Below are 20,614 nucleotides of genomic sequence, written 5' to 3'. Positions count from 1 at the left end.
AATTTGCAAAATGACAATGATACATTTTTGTTTTTCTTTTTCTAAATATGCAAGTATTTCTGCTTATGCTGATCTCCAGTGAAAGAAAACTCTTTTCTACAAATTTGTCAGGGTTCTTTTTCTGATTTTCACAAATTGCTTTGTCCTTAGAAGACTTCTCGAAGTTCTTTGTAATGTCACAGTTTTTTCTTTACACCTGCATGGGCAGGCTTAGGCATATTCTTAGCAAGGAAACCTTGTAGTGTCAACTGGGGAAGAAAAATGCATCTTTACTAAAGAGAATTGACCTGAACATTTTTTCCCAATAAACACTTCAGTAATTAATTACAATGCAGTGAATATCCACTTCTTAATTTTAGCATTTAAATATGCACATAGGCTGTTCTGATAAACATTACAGGACAGAAAAGACAGAGCAAACAGACGTGCACTCCCTGCCTTGGAATAAACCTGCCCAAAGGAGAGGGTCAGCTATGCAAACACTGCAAATGCTACTGCAAATACGTGCTGGGAATATCTTCTAGTGCAATACCTGCCATTACGCAGCAACCACTTCGATAAAAAGCTGAGGTGGTCATATTTTCCCCTAAGACACGATTCTCATTTGTACCCCAGAAAATCACTGATGACCCAACTCTGTTGTCTCTTCTGGTGTGTATCCACAAATGTAACCTCCCAAGCAGGGATGTGTAGTCACTAGTGCAATGGACAGAATCATAGACAGTAAGATGTACATCAGTGCCTAAGTGCCGTGTTTCATAGCCATAGCCACCCAGAGGACAGGTTGTATCTCAAGGGTTTTAGTCATTGTCACTGTTGATTTTGATTCTGTGGAGCTGCAGTGACAAGGTGAACACTCACTGGTGCTTCTGGAGGGAGGATGGGTCTGGCAGGACTAAAACAGAGTTGTGCCCAGAGTATTTGTGGTAGATTTAGAATCACTTTTACAACCTCACGTTCTCCTAACTGCATTGCTAGATTAGCTGTGTTACTAAAGATCCCCACAGGTACCTGCCAAACCTCAAGTCCAATGACAACTGTGACAGTGCATTGAAAGTATTTGCCATAAATAGTAAAAAAACTTTTCCCTGTGAAAATGTTTTACAGGGTTTTGTAATGTGTATTTTCTTCACACAAAATGTGTCAAGAGAGGAAACTGCTCTTTCCTAAGTCTGCAGCATGAAGGCTGTGCAGCAGAGCACAGTGACCCTAGTTTTACCTGGAACCTCCTTAAAAAAGGGATGCTTAGTATATAATAAAGTATTAGATCATGAAGAATGAACAAAATGCCAAATGTGTAGGTCTGCGTGTGGTAATGCTAACTCAGCAGTTTGGGCGGGCTTTCGCTCTAAGGCACAGACATGCAACCTTAAGGTCTAATATGGTAAAGTGAGCCGTACCATTTTTAGATAATATCATAATTTGTATTAATCATTGTTGATTAAAAATACTTTTTTTTATTTTCCTTGTAGGTCAGCAAGTTAGAAAGAGAGAAAAATCAGGAAGTTAAGCAGATCAAAGAGCACGAACAGCATAAAAGTACAGTGGTGGTAACAGAGCTCAAAGTCAAACTTCATGAAGAGAAAATGAAGGAGCTCCAAGCTGTTCGAGAAGCACTTTTGAGACAGCATGAAGCTGAACTACTTAGAGTAATAAAAATTAAAGATAATGAAATCCAGAGACTGCAGACCCTTCTCAGTGCTGTACGTGATGGGGCTCCTGACAAAGTGAAAACAGTGCTGCTCACAGAGGCAAAGGAGGAGGCCAAGAAGGGGTTTGAAGTTGAGAAAATAAAAATGCAGCAAGAAATTTCAGAGCTGAAGGGGGCTAAGAAACAAGTGGAAGAGGCTTTAACTATGGTCATCCAAGCTGACAAAATTAAAGCAGCGGAGATAAGGAGTGTGTATCACCTGCATCAAGAGGAAATCAGCAGAATTAAGAGGGAGTGTGAGAGAGAAATTCGTAGACTGGTACGTGTTGCTATCTGCATCTATGTTTTTACTAACACTTATGTTATTGATAGTAAGTAAATGAAAGTTCAGTGCTGGACTCAGATTAATGGATAAGGACAGGCATTCAAACTTCTGGAGCTTGCTTCAAATCTCTTTTACATTTACTAGTAGAAATGTCAAAATGTTTTTAAAAAATGATTAGGATGTTTTATAAGGAACTTCTTTATCCATGTCAGTGTTTATTAATATTGTTCACATTTCAGATATCAGGAAGAGGCCTTGGGTCACTAGCTGGTTAGGGGAATTCTACAAAACAGTTATATTTATTGGCCCATGCCTCTATTTTCCCACCATTTGTTCCTTGCTGATCCACCTTGGTCCCCCCCTTTCCCTGCCTTTGCTAGTTCCCCTAAACATCACATCATGAGCTTTACACAGTCCCAAAATGCTCTTTCTTCTGCATCCCATAGTGAGTCCTATACCCTGTAGGCAATGACGCCCTTCACTCTGCAAGGAATTCAGGAAGGGGTTCCTCTCTGTGACCCACCTTGGTGGCTTTCCCCCAGGAGAGGCGCTGGTGCTCCTCCTTTGGTGGCCCCGTGAGCAGCGACTCAGCAGGCCCCCAACCTCAGTAGGTTACTGGGATTCCTCACCCGTCATTGCTCATCTGATCCTCACTGGGTCTTTGTGTATGCTGATCAGCCTTCAATCACCTAATTGAACCATTTGAGTCTCAGGTGCAATAGTGTGATTCACAAAGGCAATAGCTACATGCTTCGGAGCATTCCTCCAGTGTGTTTGGAAACTTGTTGGAGAGATTAAATTGGATCATGTTGCTTGGAAAAGGGGAGAACTTCCTGTGGGGGGGAGCTCCCTCCAAGAGGGAAGTCTTTGCATGAGAGCCTGGCAGGCCACCAACACTCTCTGTGTTTTAGGATGATTTCTTCTCCACTGCCATCTCAGACACTTGCGTTATGATTCACACAGTCTTGTGAGTGCACAGCTGATTTGCAGGACTGTATCCCTTAACTGTTGCTGCCATTCCCAAGGACATGGGGACAAATGTAACACCCATACTCTCATGATGCATATTTTGGGTCTTGTCTCAGTATTTATTTGAAGTTACCATCTTTCTGCGTTTGCCATGCTTTTTTACAGCATTCAGTGTCTCAGTATAAACTCATCCATGTCTCTTCTAAGTCATCATCCCTTGACTATTATCCAAACCTAAAAAAAATTTTAAAATGCACGATCAGCTTGCAGACTGGCCTCAAGTCAAAGCATGGCAGTGCAGACATGCTTCAGCGAATGCCCTGCAGAACCTACCCACCACAGAGTTGGTACAGCATCATCTGTGTCCTAACGAACCAAAGTGACTGACAGCGACTGACACACTGTGCACTGCTCCATTAGTCAGTGGAGCATTATGTACCCTTCATTTAGCCACCTGTTCTCTCAGACTTTAGACTGTTAAGTTTTTTTTCCCCTCATAGATTATTTTATTTTTATGAAGAGGATATTAAAATAATTTATAATCAACAGATCTATTGATACTGTTCAAATATCCTGCAGTGTAAGTACTTTCTTCTCTAAACAAAATTACTAGATGCATTGATTTTATACATCAGAATGAAAGGATGGCTAATGTATATCCTAAATAAACTTGCTGCATTACATGAAAAGTCCACGCTAATGGCCTCTAATGTAGAAGCTATAAAATAAATATGTTCTTAGTTATAAGGAGTAGAGTGGTTTAAGGTTATGGTTTCTAAATTGCCTTTGAAAATCAAACTTTTTTTTAGTTCCTGCTTGAAAGAATCAGATTATCTAACTGTAGTAATTAAACTACATGATGCCATCATTTTACCAAGCCCTGAGTGCTTCCTGAATGACTTTAAGTACTCTCAGCTCCATTGACTCGACTGTAATTGATTTCATTGGGAGCTGTTGGCTCCCAGCACCTTGCAGGGGAGGGCCCTGCCATTTCAGGGGGGAAAGACTGGTGCCACATCATATGATAAAAGTTCTCCTCTCTATGAAAATGAGGCAGTTCTCAAAACACTTAAACTATAACTGAAAACCAGTGGTTTTTTCCATTTTTAAGATGGGCCATCAATAAAGTACACTCATGGAGCCTCACTGGGGTTGCACTGAGATAGAGAGACACACAGAATAGCCTGATGTGAGCAGGTCCATCCATCCGGCAGAGCAATGGGATTGCACCTTCATGTAACAGCTGTGGCAGACATCCAGCCCTGAATTGTTAATGGATTCACATCAGGATTTTAAAAGCTCTGTGATTCATGTACAATGCATTATTTAGCCATTTTAACCAAGGGGGGAAGTAACCTTTGAGCAAATTTTTATTTCATGCCTAGAAAAATACTGCTTTTTTTGTTTAGTCAGAATAGAGAAAGACAAGTTGTACTCATTCATGTTTAGTTTTGTAATGATGTGAAGTCCTTTAATGTAAAGTAATTTTTGAAGTTATTTATCTCTGATAGGTACAGTTCTTCATTTCCAGTCAAGTACATCTATGCAGGCTTAGCTTATGGAAAATACTTCCACACATAGTCAGACAAAGATTGTTTTAAAAAGGTGAGTTAGTACTAATCCATTATTCTCCTTTCAAATTAAAACTAGATTTTTTTCTTTATTGGACAGACAGGAATACATTTGTTGATATCTCACTTTAGACTTTTGGAAAAATGTTAGATGGCCTTTAAGGTAACAGATGTGGTAGGAAGATACGGCATTATGCAAAAAGGAACTGTACAGCCGTCAAATTTACTTCAAGCAAATTGGAGTTTATTTTGGTCTTCGACATCATCGTCTTTTGCCAAGGGAGATGCAGGGTATATATGCTCAGGCTTTCAAAATAACCAGCTCTAATACGAACTTTTCTGTTTTGTTGACTTACAACTTTGAATGCAGTTAAATTGTTGCATCAAGCCAAACTCAGTGCCAGTGAATGAACTTTGTCCTTGCCAGGTTTCTAAGGGGAATCCCTGCATTTTCGCCCTCTTCCAGAAGAGATCGTGGAGAAGGCACAGCTGCACTGCAGCCTGTCAAACCAGTTGTGCCTGCCTGTGCGCTGTACTCATCTCCAGCAGCAAAACTAAATCCAAAATATTCTTGTGGTCAAAAGGAGACTTCCAAATGCAACTGCAAGCTGGCTCCTCCTCAGCTTGCACTCTCATGCCAGGACATGTTTTCAGCAGACCCTACATACACATCAAACAGGCTGTTACAGTAGAGGGGCAATATTTGCAAGTGGTAATTTTGGTAGTTTTGCACTACAGGCACACAGAGGCTTGCAGATTGTAACATCTAACAAGGTGTAATCTCTCGTTAGAAACAGTTCCCACTTAGTTTTTACCAAATAAAAATTCTAGCTATTTATTCTAGTTATTTTTCAGGTGCCAGGGTAACTATTACTCATTGATGCCGATGGCTTTGGACTAATCCCATACAGTAGAGCTGAGCATCTTTCAGTTCTGTGAACAGCATAGGAAAGGAAATAACGTGTTTTGCAAAAGTGTATGTTAAAATTATTCTGGCCGTGTGGTTTCTGTTTGCACATATGGTTTGTGCTGTTTGTGTCTGTAAAGTCTGAGTGTGACGTTCTCCAGAGAAGTACAACTAACCCAGTTAAGCTATCCCTGGCTCAGAAGCTTAAGAAATGTTTGTGTAAAAGATGAAAGTACCTTGCAGATGGTAACAAGTAAGTATGGCAACGACCTTCTTTCTAAAGAATTTCTAATTTTAGTAAACTTTTTTTAAATTTTAATTTGTGCATTTTAAAACAGCTTAAAATACTACACGAATGTATTTAATTATATTCATATGGTCTCCCACTAATAACAGCACGCCCTATGTTAGTGTGTACACGACCAGGGAAAACAGCTCTTCAGTCAGGAGAATTCCCTGAGCTTAACTGGCCTCAAATTTTGCTTAATGGGGACTAAAATTCAATGTGGTAAAGAGCATTTAAATTTTACTTAAATGTAGATTGGTCAGAAAGGAGAAGTGCTGAACAGCAATGGCCACTGCAGCCCCCCTTCCTCCTGTCTTGTTTATAAGGGGACTAAAACAGAAATCAGAAAAACTGAAGAAATGAGATTTGTTAGAGACTGGAAAGTGTTTATTTTCAGTTTAAGAAACTTTAGTTGATGATGACTACCAAAAGGTTTAATAACCTGCTCTGATACCTCATGTAAGACCATTGTACACTGAGACCTTCATGGCTTCCTTATGGCAAACCAACACCACAAAGAGGAGATCAATCTTTTCAGTATCACTCTGAACCTCTCTGTTTACAGGCACTTCCCTCAGATTTCTCTGTTAGGCAGTGGTAAATTAGTGAAGATGTGTGATTTAAAGGACGATATCAGATGAAAAGTGTAGGAAGCTGACTTTTTAAATATTAATTTCACTGGTGATTGATTTAGTCTTTATCTTCTACTTTTTGTTCCCTTATGTGGTGAAAAATTACCATATTTGGTATTATAAAGGTATCTCAGCAGTCATCCTATACTGAAAGGTAGATAAATTATTCAAGGTGAATAATTCCTTCTTGCAAATGTGGATTTTTTTCACCATTTGCCGTTTGAACCTCATTTACAACAGTATTTATCCCAACTAAACCTGGACTACTGAAGGATTTTGTTGTATATTAAAAACTATACAACATTACTCCTACATTTTGGAGGGTCAATACACCTCCTAGTTCCGAGTTGTTCCTTTTGAGTCTTACAGTCCAGTTTTTAAAAACATTTTTCTCTACAGTCCTAAACAAGAAGTCTACTCTCTTCTGTGCTGTAACCACGTTGTTGTTGTGCTACAACACACCTAACAGGAGGCTTGGAGCTCCTGTACGTCTTGGAAGTGCTTTGAAACTGTTGGCGGTGGATGTGAGGTTTCTGCTTTCAGCAGTGTACGTCTGAGACACCACACACTTCATTTTATGGCATTTACCAGTGGCACTGAATAGTTACACTGTCCTGAGCGTGTCCTGAGTGTGAGGAAAGTATGATGTATGTTTGAAGGTAGAGCAAAAAAGGGGAATGCAAAACAGGACAAGTGTGGGAAAAGTCTTTGAATCTTTCTTTATGCACGATTATTTCTCCCATCCAATGTACTTTACTCTTCAAGTATACTATTACATTTAATTCTGTTAGAGTTTTTGTTACAAACTGTGCAAGTTATTTGTTGAAAAATCTACTCTGATTACTATTTTTTTCAATATATCTTAACAAAAATCCAGAAGTATCTGGCAATTTAATATGAGTAGCTTTACATATAACACTACCAATGCTGTGTACTGCAATTCACACCTCACACTCCAAAAGGAACCAGTTTTCAGAAACAAAAGCCTTTAGTCACCTAGCAAAGGAAATTTTTTGGTTATTTATAGCCTGAGTGGGGCAGCAAATTATGATTTTACCTGCACCATTTAACCTTTCTATGTTCAACAGCCTAACACTGAATCTCTCTCAACATCATTCCAGTGATTTCAGTGGAATTATGGTGATTTGCAGGATGGTAATAAGGGTCCAAACCCTGCCCATCAGTGTCAGTCATTTCAGCCGGTAAAGCTGCCGGCAAGGCAGCCACAGCATTCAAGTGCGAGAGGCTGTTCACAGGGAAGCAGTGGCAGCCCGTGCAATCCCAGGGGAGCCGTGCCGTCAGCCCCGTGCCATGGGCTGCTCTGCTAGAGGAGTGGTTTGCCGTGTTGCCAGGTCCTGGGTAGTACTTGACTGTGTGTAACAGTTGCTGTAGCATGTTAACTGTCTGGAAATGGGCATATTACATTTACTGGGCGTGTTATAAACATTTTCTGTTTGGTTAAGTGTAACTGGGATTCAATCAGTCTGAAATAGAATCGTTCTTTGGCCAAAGTTGTAGCGGAATCACATTGCAGAATTAAGTTTTTGGTAATAGATATCGCACGTGTCCTTGTGTAACTGAAAATAGATGACATATCGCCTCCTCTCATGCCTGACGATTTGGCAAGGTTACTGGAACAATGGTCATGCACTGCTGACAGTGAGCACCTTTTTATGAGGCTTAATTCTGGAAGGAGATGTGAGAGAAGTTTCCTGGATGATCCTGGTAGGTACCACTGCACAGCTGATGAACTGCTGTCCTGCGGGACAGTGGTGCTAGGGCGATGCCAGACAGCTTCCAGGCGCAGGTGATGGCTGCCAGTGTGTGAGGGTTGCTTGATTGCTTCAGAAGAAGCAATGGAATAGCCACAGGTTTTTTTCTAATGTCATCTAATGATGACTTTTAAAAACCCGTGCAACCTGGGAGATTCAGGAAATTCAGAGACTAGAGAGCGTGTTTTCACCTTACAGCTGGGCTAAGCTGAGCACACGAGGCTACCAAAGCCTCCAGCCGTGCGCCCCCCCAGCGTCATGCCCACCCCACCTCTCCTGCACTGGGCCATGGACACACAGAGCGAGCCAGTCCAGTGAGCTGTCCTGGCAGAAAATTAACCATGAAAAAGAACAGTTTTCTCATGGACCGACATGATGAGCCAACTTCTCCTATTGTATGACCTAGCACTGGCATAGGGTTTGGGAGGGAAAGGCAGGGTGTAGGACCACCTTTTCTGGTGGGGGTTTGCTCTTGTGTCATAGTTTAACTGCAATGAGCAATTATCCTCTTGAGGAGCTGCCGCTTGTTGTAATGCCTCTAGCAGCAACATCAGCATGAAACGCTCTCAGCTTTCATCTCCTCCCTCAATGATAAGGGATATGCATCAGTTTCTGGCCCCACTCTGCCAGGAGGATCAGTAAAATGGTCTGGGGTGTTCCTGGGAGCCACAGCATGGGTGTGGGAATGACACAAGTGACTGTAAGGAGCATTTTGCTCTTCTAAAAATACATCATGTACTTCGCAATGTGCAGCTTATTATTGCAATATATGTTGTAAAGTATATTGTAACAAGATGTTACAATAGCGTGAGAGGTGATTACACTTCGCATTTTGTTTTTCGTCTGTACTGAAACAGGGAGAATTTTCCTTGGTCAAAAAAAAAAAGAAACCTCAGCTGGCTCCTGTATTGTGTCGGCTGTGTCCCCATCATTTACAGTGGTGGGAATCAATGCGGATTTGGTGCTGCAGCATTGTATGACAGCCTGACTTAGACGTGTAAGCATGTTAGCAGAGTTTAAACACCTTGAGTTAAGAACATTAACAAGTCAGCAGTATCACTCTGCAGTTTGATACATGCTACCGCCACCCCCCCAAGCTATCTGTAAAACATAAATCATAGTAGTTGATATAGATGTGCGGTATCAGAACACCGGCTTGAGTAATTCTTGTAGAGTATTTGGCAAAAAACGGTTAACTTAATGTAGCTGGCTGTTGCTGGTGAGTGATATATATCACCAGGACAAAGGGGCAATTGCATTTATTTCTTTGAGAGCCTTAAGGAAAACAATAGGAAAATGGAGAGGCAAGGTGAACGTGAGCACCACTGCACGTCGGACAGACATCCCCTTCTGCCAGCCTGTGTATGTGAACCCTGTCTCTCGGGGTTCACGCTGGAGGGGAACCCCAACTCCTCTCATCTGGGCCTTCTGTTGTCAGCCTGGGTGATGGGGGCCTGGCAGTTCAGTCCCCTCTGCTCCTGAGGACCGAGGCCCGGGGCAGGTCTCCTCGTGTGTCCTAATTGCTGGCTCTGACACCATGCCCATGGGAAATGCATTTGTCATGTAATAGCTCCAGCTGGAAAGGGGCTTCTCGTTTGCATTTAAAACCGCTGCCTACGAATGACTGGCTGTTATCCACCAGGCACTGGTGACTTCAAAGGTGGATTTCTGGGGTGTGCGGCTGTGCTCCTGATGGTGTCTGTGAATTTGCAGAGCAGCAAAGGCCCCTGGAACATTGCAAGGAGAAATTTCCCGACCAGGGAACCTACATGTTGATTTTACAATCATGATGGAAATAATACATTTAAAAAGAATCACATGGCTTAAAAGCAGCTGCATGTCAGACCATGATAGGCATTGCACTGGGTAGCACAAGGAGCAAATAACAAATTTAACTCTGCATGGGATTATGTTTGCATAATTGGCATCAGCTGTGCTCATGGGCTGGTTATTAATTAGCACCCCCACATAAATATTCATCCCAAGTCGAGGCAGCCTGCTAGAACTAAAGTGGGAATATCCACAGCGCAGCGCAGGGCATCCTCTCAGGTGGTTGGATGCTGTGCTCCTACGCGCGCTGACACCCTTTCACAAGCATGGCTGGTGTCTGAAGCCATCAGACACACAGGTGGGGAGGAGGAGTCCCGCTGGTCCCGCACCCATTGCAGAATGAGGCCGGCGTGTGTGACAGCCTGGTGGGGTGCGCACCTGGGGACCAGCGCATCTTCCAGTGAGTTGCAAGTTGTTTCTTGTCTTTATGTTTTCTTAGTGTTACTAATGCTAGGAAGAAATGTGCTAAATAATATTTTTCAGTGAAATGCTTCCTTCAATTTGTACTATTTCTACAACATTGCTATTTAATAATGGGCTGCAAACATCAAAATGTTATGCATATTTCATGAATGTGAATTTAATCATATGAGGGGAAATGTGAATGTTGATGTTTCCTTCGTTGTTTATGAAGATTATGTTTAGGGTTTTTTCTGGAAAACAAACCATTAGTTGAAATGCTGCGAAATCATTCGTATTTTCTCCAGTTTCTTTGTTCCTCCTGATTTAAAGTGTTGCCTATGGGGTAACATGTCTTTGTTTTCATATAAATTGGGATCAACTACCCAATAGTCTGCTTATTTTAAACAAATAATCATTTGATTATGTGTTACCTTTTCATCTGTACATCCATTTAGATTTCTACCTGATTAGGTATTCAGCAGAAGGACCTCAGGGTACATCTCTTTGTTTCATTCAAAGTTAGTAGACTGTTGCCTTAAGGTAAATTGTTGAAAGCACCTTTAATAAAATGGCACCCAAAGTACATTTGATTTGCTCCGTTTTACTAAAGGAATCAAAATTTTGCATAACCTTGAAACACAGCTTCCACGCAGCTACTTTTGAGTTGTCCTACGTTGTCTTTTGGCAAAGGCTGGCTCTTCCCCCGGGGATGATGCGGGATCTCTCTGGGTTTGTAGCTCCGTTCTTCCTTCCTGCAGCTACCGAAGGGCAGTGCCACCCTGAGCAGTGCGGCCCCTCAGGGAGCACCTTGGTTCTCACCTACAGCTGGAGCAGGAACCACGGAGCTTCCCCAGTGCATGAGGGTGATGGGGTGACAGTGCACCTCGCCTGGCCTGGGTCCGGACGCAGCCTCCACACTATGCAACAGAGGGACATTGTGCCCCAACCTGCTGTGTCCTCTCCTGCGTAATTTATTTCACAGCTGTAAGCTGTAATCAACCCCTCCACCCAAACACACCTAATGGAAGTAATTTCCCGATACCATTGCTGGCTGTGCGTAAACTGCAATCACTTGCTTTTTCCCTGGGTGGGCCATTTTTGCAGTTATTGGAAACAAAGTACTTTGAGTGATCTGTTAATTCACAATGTCATTTTTTTCCAGGTTTACAGACAAAGATATCAAAGATAAAAGTATCAAACGCAGTTCTCACAAGGCAAAATGTTCTTATTTCAAGCAGGCCACATTTTAAAAATCAATCATTTAAATTAAATGTGTAAAGTCTCAAAAACTTACGCCAAAAATCTTATGCATGTATGGTGTCTGAAACCAGATCAACAGACATTTTAGGGGATGTATATGATTTCTTTCTTTCCATAGAATCATTATCTGTAAGCACATTTGGCAACCCTGTGGCGTGTGAGTGTAATTAATACTTTATATTCATGTATAATGTATATGTATGCAATCCAGCTGGGAAGAGCCTGGGATTCTGTTGCAGTGCTGTACATCATCACAGACACAGAAGAAGATTTCAGGCTGTGCTCAGTAATTTTTCATTATTAGGCAGGGCACAGGCCATCCTTGTCTGTCATCCTAAACAGACTCTAAGGGTCTGATCCTGGCGTAAGCCATAGCATGTGCACGCAGCCTGCAGTGCGAGCCACCCCTCTGGCCGGCACACCTCCGAGCACAGCAGTCCACACGGGTGAACATGGCTCAGCTCCATAGAGAGGGAGGCTTTAATTCCACATTAGCATTCAGAGAAAATATCCAGAAAATATTCCTTGAGCACCTGCAAATTCAACATACCCAATCCAATGGCGATGAGCGTGGCTCTCTGAACTCATCGAGAACAGTGCAGGCAAATAAGAAAGAAGAGAATTAGAGATATCTGGACATGAGTCATTTAAGCACTTAATGATTTTGCATAATGTTTATTATGCACAAGCAAAACCTTTAATGGAAAGGGGATAATTAAACAAATTGCTCTCATGGGAGACTTTTGGAAAAAGAATTTTAAAAATTCACATTCCTTCTATATTTTGAAAATTAAAAGGATATTCAGGTTTTAATATTTTTCTTTTAAAATTATGAATCCAAATTTTCAAAAGGTGATGTCCAAACAAAATGCTGCAGAATCACTGAAATGTTTGAGTGAACTAATTCAAATTGTGATATGAATATTAGGTTTTATTTTTTTTTTAAGATATTCTGAAATGGTACTAAGAATATGGATTATTTCCCAATCATTTTCATGAAAAAATTCCAGCTGAAAAGAAAGATTTTATTCTGTGTGGCCTCCAAAAGAAGAGTAATATTCATGAGTTGGTTAAGCGATTCAGTTCATATGTTCGCTGTCAAATATTCATTGATTTCCAAGAGAGCGTTGTTGTATTTTCCGTGTTGAGGGGTGTCAGCTCTGTGCCACTGTTCTTTGGCCGCGTTTGGGGTCATAAGATGCTCTGTTGTTGTCAAGCCGCTGCCTGCCTGTGTGATTGTGTTCTGTTCTCCTTGTAGATGGAGGAGATTAAATTTAAAGACAGAGCAGTCTACGTGCTGGAGAGAGAGTTAGGGGTTCAAGCCGGGCATGCTCAGAGACTGCAGCTCCAAAAGGAGGCTTTAGATGAACAACTTTCCCAGATCAAAGAGTCTGATCGGCATCTGAGCAGCCCCAAGCGGGAACTTCCTTATGCAAGTGGTGCAGGAGACGCTTCAGATCATTCGGGAAGCCCCGTAAGCACTTTCACGTGGTTTCACCTACACAAATGAGCAGAGTGACAAAATGGCACAAAGTGACAGAATCTTGATGAGTGCACCCTCAAGCAACAGCTTTCCCATAGCCGTGCAGGGGAAACCCCGAGGCACCAATTTCTTGCTCTCGTTCGTTAGCCAAATCTTTAAGATTTAAAATCAAATCTTGTTATGGGAGAGCTTTTGCTTTTTTGTTGTTTTGTTTTCTGGTTTGTTTGGTTTGGTTTTGTTAGCAGGGTGAAATTTTTCTGTTCTTTTTCTCTTCCTTTTCCTCACTGTACCATACTTCTGCCACCTGCCTTAATTTGACAGTTTGACACAATTTTGCCAACAAATGATGCAAATGCATTTCTAACCAAGTAATGTATGTGTGCTAGCTTTTGGAACTGCTAACAATGGATTTTGTGAGCAGATGTACAAGGCCAGTTTACAAAGGTAAATGGGGGAAGGTAATTGGTGCATGAAAGTGTGGGAAGTCCCACGGTCCTCCTGGAACACCGCTGCTAGCTCTGGTTTTTGTGCTGCTAAGTGCTCTCGCTTTCAGTGGACCAGAAAGTGAATTAAACACCTGTTAACCTATTCTCTCCTATTTCTTTCCTATAATGCAATATCCAGAATTTTAGTCACCCTTTCACAATGGCTTTTTTAATATAACTATGGCACCCGTCTGCTTTTGCCTTAATTTGCTAATATTAAAAAACCCTTAGTTAACTGACCTCCTATATCTGACATATGCAAATTTTCTTCATTGCTGATTCTCATCAAGATTTCTTTTGCAACAGCCTTAATTTTCTCAGTAGAAGTGTAAATACTTGTACATGAGCAAACCAATCTATTTTATTCTTTGTCCCAAGCCTCTCCTGCACCTGTTGAATGAGGAACCCTAGACGTCCCAAAAGTGCCACCAGCACTACGGACACTAATTTGCTTGTTTCGATTTGTACTCAACTTCCGCCAAACATCAGAACAAGTCCTAGAGAAGGGGAAAAAGTCTGTCACATTTGTAAATAGATGTAACTTCTCTCTGATTCTGAACGAGAACATGTCGTCCTATATTTCTAGTCATTTATAATTTGATTTAAGCATTTTCACTCAGATAAAGTGCTACCCCTTTGGTTTTACAAGTGACCCTTTAGAACCCAATAAGGGCCACAGCTTTATGGAAGAAGAGCTTATGCAATGGTATAATTGCATGGATTTTCCCCATTTGTACTTCAGTATTTTTAATATCATTTTCTTATATCAAAGTCCTCAGAGTGGGTGATGTGTCTGAAGCACTCAGTTCAACAGTGGCATACATTGGAAACATTGCCTTAATTTTTGATATTTTCTTTTCTATTTCCAAGTTTACCATTTGTGACTTTGTATTTGCATATACATACTTCTGCATTTGCATACTTTGTTACATTTTCACTCCTAACTTTCCGTTGGTCTCATCCTGCAGCTTTCAGTGGTCAGTTAGGTTACATATGTTACACTCTGCTGTATAATGTTTCAAAATGTTTGGATTTGGGGTAAGAAAAAGTTTGAGCTTTGAAAAATATTGATATTGCGTGTACACTTAGGAACAGTTATTTGCAGTTGATCTTTGTTTTAGGAACAGCAGTTGGATGAAAAGGATGCCCGGCGTTTCCAACTTAAAATCGCTGAGCTGAGCGCCATCATCAGGAAGCTGGAGGACCGGAATGCGCTGCTGTCGGAGGAGAGAAATGAGCTGGTGAGTGCAGCTGCAAAGCGCGGCAATGACTGCTTGAGAATGTGCTGCTGTGGCTGTGCCTTATCCCCAAAATATCGAGATTTTTTCCCCTGTGCCATTTTGAAATCATTGCAGGAGTAGCAGGCTCCTCCTTACGCTCTGTATTTGGTGGTATGCCACATTACACTCATCTTCGCTTATATAACAATGACTTTTTAAGATGGCATTAGCTGGAATTATTTTTATTTATTTAAAAAAAAAAATACGTTCCCCACATGGTATGTTTGTTGCACAGAGTGAATACCTCATGAAGAAGGAACTATCTGTTTCCCAATGGAAAATACCAAGAATTTTTTATCAATTCTGCTTTGCATTAGGAGAAAATACTGCTAGTGTGGTAGTTAAGGAAAATGATTAATGTATTTGATGAAAAAGAACAGCTCTGGAGGTGTTAATTATCTCTTTATCTTTCAGTTAAAACGTCTTAGAGAAGCTGAAAGTCAGTATAAGCCCATTTTGGACAAAAATAAACGCCTTAGTAGGAAGAATGAAGAATTGTCACATGCCTTACGTCGAATGGAAAATAAATTAAAATTTGTAACACAAGAAAATATAGCAATGGTAAGTCTCTGTATGCTCCAGGAAGAACATGTAATTTAGTACTCACAGGGCTGATGAAGTCAGGCATCATCCCAAACTTGCAAGTTTGATAAGAAACTTTCCCCTTTCCGGTGCTTGCTGAGATGTTCTGCGGTGCGCTACTGAGTGGTTTGTGGCTCAAACATGTTTTGTTTTACATAAAATGTTTTATTTTAGCTTTAAAAACAAATAGTTCTGAAGAAAAGAAATTTGTGTGAGCTTTGCACATTTTGATCAGACTGCTCAGTCACTGGCTGCTCAGCTTCCACATGAGCACAAATCATCCCACTTCACCTTTGACTTTTGTACCAGAATCACCTCATAATCCCTAGGAAATCTGCACTTGTGACTCTCTTCCCTTTTTTTCAGTTGAGTATTGTTAGTGGGCGATAGCCGGTAGCAAGTAGCTGTGGCATTGCATGAATGTAGGAGGGCTGGGGTCATCCCTATGGCTGCTGCAGCTCCGGGACTGCTGCAGATCAAAACTAGTGAGAGGGACCTGGAGAGAAGCAACATTGGTCCCAGCTCTCTGAATTCCTTCTCCACACAGCTCTTGGCAGAACTAAAGAGCAGGTGCAGCTGAGCAGCTGCTAGCCCCCATCTTTGGCAGACTAACAGGCAGGGTGTGATGGCCCCCATGCCTGCTGTCCTCCCCGGTGACCGCGAGCTTCACGTGGTAATCTGAGGGTCAGGAACACCTGGTGTGTTTGCAGTCTAGCTGTATTGCCCAGCAAAAGGGGAGAAGGATAGCTGCCACAACAGCCATTAGATTAGATGCATCACTAGCTGTAAAGGGAAGGGTTGTGTACTGTCCTTTGGCAAAGCCTTCTGATCGTTTCCTCTTCTGCCGTGTGGGTTTCTTTTAGAGGCAAAGAGCTGGAACAATAAGGAGACCGAGCTCTTTAAATGACCTTGACCATAGCCAGGAAGAAAGAGAAGTTGATTTCCTGAGACTACAAGTTATTGAACAGCAAAATATCATTGATGAACTCTCCAAGGTATGATGTAATACTGCCACTCTCATGCAAGGTCAACTAAGGCCATAGCAGAAGAACAGGAGGCCTAAGAAAGGGGTGCTTGGGGTTCTGTGAGCTAATGGGCATAGCTTGCATCAGTGGAACATGGTAGGCATTTCTATGATTACTAGTAATTGAACTGAATATAAGTTATCTGTGGCATAGTATTTGGAAAGATCCTTTCAATCTACATTGCACTTGCATGACAGAAGCATTGCAGCACATCCAGTAGATATGCTGATGGCCGGATCCTGCACCTGCGAGAGAAAATGTCAGAGCTCCTTTAGCTGGAGACAGCATCAGGGCTAAAGATTGCTGTGTACAAGGCGGGTGTTCTGCAATGTTGTGTTTGGGGTTTTGCTTCTTTGTTAATATGTTCTCAGTCTTTGGAAAGAGAAAATACTGAAATCGTAGTACTCCTCAAGAAAATACCTTTTTTTTTTTTTTAAGTCTGTACACTTACTGACATTATTTCATTCTTTTTCATTAGACACTGGAAACTGCTGGCTATGTGAAGAGTGTCATGGTAAGAATGACGTTAACTTCATCCTCATCTTTGTATGCTTTAAATTGCTGTTCATGAAAAGCATGCAGGGTATAATAATATTTATTATCAGTTACATCTCCATTCAGGCAGCAAGCTAACACAGCGTTTCTCGCAGTGTAGATGTTGTCAAAGGCCATATCAGCAGAAGTTGTTCACCAGAGAAAAATGTAGTGATAGTGGAAAGGAAAGCTCTGTTGAGAGAGGAAAGCTTTTTTCCACCACTAGGATGACCTTAGAGGCAAAGGTCAGTGTGGTCACCCTGTCCTGATGGCTGATAGCGAGTGTCCTCCATCTCCGGGACAGCTCTGACACAGAGACAATGTTAGAATTGCATTTTTTTTAGAGTCTGATTACCACTAGCTTTGTCTCACCCCTACTGGCATGTTCTCAGTCACTGCCCTTGCCCGACTCATCGCTTTGTTATTATCAGTAAAAATTTTGTGAAGTTAAGCCACTAATATATATTGATAAAATGTGGGCTGTTTTGTTCTTCATTGCCAAGTGTACAGCAAAGCTTTTGTTGTCAAGCAAAACAAGTATTTGATTTTCTTCTGGCACTGCTGCTGATGTTAGGATTTGCCATTGGGCTGATGGTGTTGGGACATTATCAATATCCCACAATGTCATCGCATCCTTTTACCAAATGGTTAAAATGAAAGATTATAGGGGTTTTCCCTTTAGAACTTTACTCTCTGCAATCCTGGCATTTGCTGGTATTTGCAATCCAGAATAAAGAAATTTTTTTCAGTACTATAAAAAATTGATGCGACTCTATGAAGAGTGTCATCATTTCCACTGAACAGAAAAATTTGCTGGCAGCAATAAATGCTCAAACCCTTTTTCAGAAGCACTGGGAACCTGCAGATCCTTAGAGAAGTCAGCTGAGACTGAAAGTGCTCATTTCAAACAGTCTCTGAATTTTGGGTAGCTGGGCTGTTACATGTGTGCACCTTCCAGAGGGCACTAACAGCCACAGCACGGAGACCCAAGGGAAGTAGTCGGTCTTTGCTTATCACCCCTGGACAGAGAGCCCATCTACCAGAGACGAGCCATAGCACGGGCTTGAATGCGCATGCTTGCTCACGGAGCAGCTCTGAAATGAGGCCTAAGCTGTCAGTGTGTTGTGTTGGTTATAATGAGCTTTCTTTTGCTGTTTTGATTTTCATGAATATAAAGAGCAATTGATACTTGTACATGGCAAACTTAGAAGATGTTGGAGTATAACTAACATTTGACTGATGAAAACATGGTTATTTAATTTTGAGGCAGTGGCCAGCACTGACATCACTATTTCTTGATTGCCTAATGACTACTAGTACTGACATAGTTAATTTAAGTAACAGCTCTTTGAAAACAGCTAACGTATGTATCTGATTCTTTCAGGAACGTGATAAGCTGTTAAGGTATAGGAAGCAAAGGAAAAAAATGACAAGAATTCCTAAGGTAAAAAAAAACCTTGTATCATGACATGCTGATGGGCATGCTGGCTTCCTGGGGTGCTCCAAGCGCCTTGGAGCCATGCGGGGGGACACTCTCCTCAAGGATCTAGAAACGGGTCCTAATCTTAAATTTGGGTTCAAGGACATTCATAGACAGTACTGGAATAATTCAGACAAGATCTGGTAGGGGTAGGGGAACAGTTTGCATTGTGCATTGCAAGCATTTGCATGCTCTGCAGTTACCCTGCGCAGTTTCGGTGTCCTGTGGGACTTCCATGGTATGTGGTTGTCTTAAGATGAGACAGATTTTGTGAATTAACACATCTCAAGATGATCTTTTAATGGCACTGCCTGAAAACATATGTAGGTTGTAAATAATTCATTATGGAGTTTAGTAACATGCAAAAATTGCTGGTTACAAGGAGCAATGGTTAGAACTCAGGGAAAAAGAAAATGTTAGTTAATGAATACTTGGCAGGATGTTAATATAAATATTAACACTGTAACATCATAAGGTATAATGTCAGGGACCTGCGAGTAAGCTGTGCTCTGCATATGAAGAATTAAGGCAGTGATGGAGCTAATGAATCTATAAACAATGAATTGCAGTCAATGCAAGATAACTCCTTAACTCCTGTCATCCTGCAAATGGCAACCAGGCCTTTGAAGGAGAGTTACATTTTGTCTCCTTCAAAAGTTATCCACTGCAAATAAAAAAAAATAATATCCAAAATCTAGAAATGTTTTTTTGTAAATCAACAATTAAAAATATCTTTAAAACTGCGTTTGAAATGTCATCTTTGACTTTCAAGCATTTAACAGTAAATCTTTTTTTACCAGCACTACCCTCATTCTTTTAAAAAGAAAGCAGATTTGAGTGGAAAAATGGATTTCTTCAAACTGTAAAAACATCGCTATGGTGATTAACTTCAAATTTTCAAGTAGAATATTTCTTGAAAATCTAACTTTTCATGTGACAGTTGTGGTAATGACAGGAGGGATATCGTGGTGATGACGATGGATTAACAAAGAAATTTCAATGCATAACTCCCACCCTACACTGAGATGAACACACAAAGAAGTAAAAAGGGTGGTCTGCCTTAGCTGGAGAAATCGGGAGGAAAATACATTAAAAAAAGGCGGGGGCTTTGAGGTTGCACACCATTATACCTAATAACAAACATGATGATTCCATGATTTGAATAGGTTTAGCTATTGTAAAGCACTACCATTGGGGTGAAAAAGCTTTACAGAATACATGTAAAGAACTGGGTGGTTTTTCAAAAACCAATAGGGTGAAAATTACCAATAAGCTGGAATTCAAGTTCCTCCAAAGGTGTATATGTTCAAATCCTACAAAGGCGCAGGGTTTAGCCATGTGTCCAAAGTTGTTGCTGTCCCCCTGATGCTGTCGGGCTGGCGCAGCCGATGGCACCGCTGCCGCGCCACACGGCTGCGCTCACTGACACCTTGTCTCTGTCAGAAGCCGGTTGTGGAGACGTTTTTTGGCTACGATGAAGAAGCTTCCTTGGAGTCTGATGGTTCCTCTATCTCATATCAAACTGACCGGACAGATCAAACCCCTTGCACTCCTGAAGATGACTTGGAAGAGGTATTTGTCAAAAATATGTGTTATTTTGTTTTGAAACCTCACTACTAATTTTTGATGAAATTCCTGGTCTGTTATTCATTTGTCACTTCTGACCAGAAAATTAAAAACTTATGTTAAATTCAACACTGTGCATGTTGGTTAATATCTCTGGATCTCAAGTCTTCAGTAATTTCACAACTTTTAGCCAAGCTGGAAATATTATATCCTAAGAACGTTAGATTTATAATGGGTTTGTAAGTTAGAGGTCTAAAAAGACTGAGAAGTTGGATAACCCTAGGAAGATCTGTTCACACTGAGATTTACTGCAGGTTTGTGCATGTGTAGTTTGGTTCAGGTCCTTCTATTTGTCATTTTAACCCTGGCACAGAGTGCAGCCTTAAGCAATAAGGTTTGTGTACTTCTGGAGAAGTAAGCAGTCACATAAAGCACCAACCTCCAGAGGAAAGGCTGTCTCCTCACCAGTATATTGAGGTCCTAACTTTTCTGGAGGCTCTGAATGCAGAGTACACAAAGGTAGTTGGTAATACAAATACAAGTGATTATTCCTGGTGTTTTGTAGGGCTTCCCT

General features: G+C 41.2%; 1 protein-coding gene across 1 annotated transcript in view; it reads left to right on the top strand.

Moving 5' to 3' along the window:
• The window catches only part of JAKMIP3 (Janus kinase and microtubule interacting protein 3), a 38,866-nt gene that overhangs the window by 1,934 nt on the left and 16,318 nt on the right, over window positions 1-20,614 (top strand). Inside the window, exons 2-9 of the mRNA XM_009325849.1 lie at window positions 1,473-1,970; window positions 12,864-13,079; window positions 14,695-14,814; window positions 15,268-15,414; window positions 16,299-16,430; window positions 16,939-16,974; window positions 18,379-18,438; window positions 19,918-20,046. Coding sequence (XP_009324124.1) covers window positions 1,473-1,970; window positions 12,864-13,079; window positions 14,695-14,814; window positions 15,268-15,414; window positions 16,299-16,430; window positions 16,939-16,974; window positions 18,379-18,438; window positions 19,918-20,046 — 1,338 coding nt within the window. The remainder of the gene's footprint in view (window positions 1-1,472; window positions 1,971-12,863; window positions 13,080-14,694; window positions 14,815-15,267; window positions 15,415-16,298; window positions 16,431-16,938; window positions 16,975-18,378; window positions 18,439-19,917; window positions 20,047-20,614) is intronic.

The sequence above is a fragment of the Pygoscelis adeliae genome, unplaced genomic scaffold (assembly GCF_000699105.1).
Source record: "Pygoscelis adeliae isolate BGI_AS28 unplaced genomic scaffold, ASM69910v1 Scaffold4, whole genome shotgun sequence".
In the NCBI taxonomy this organism is placed as follows: Eukaryota; Metazoa; Chordata; class Aves; order Sphenisciformes; family Spheniscidae; genus Pygoscelis; species Pygoscelis adeliae.
Note: the sequence above shows the minus strand (reverse complement) of the source record. Positions and strands in the feature narration are given on the sequence as shown.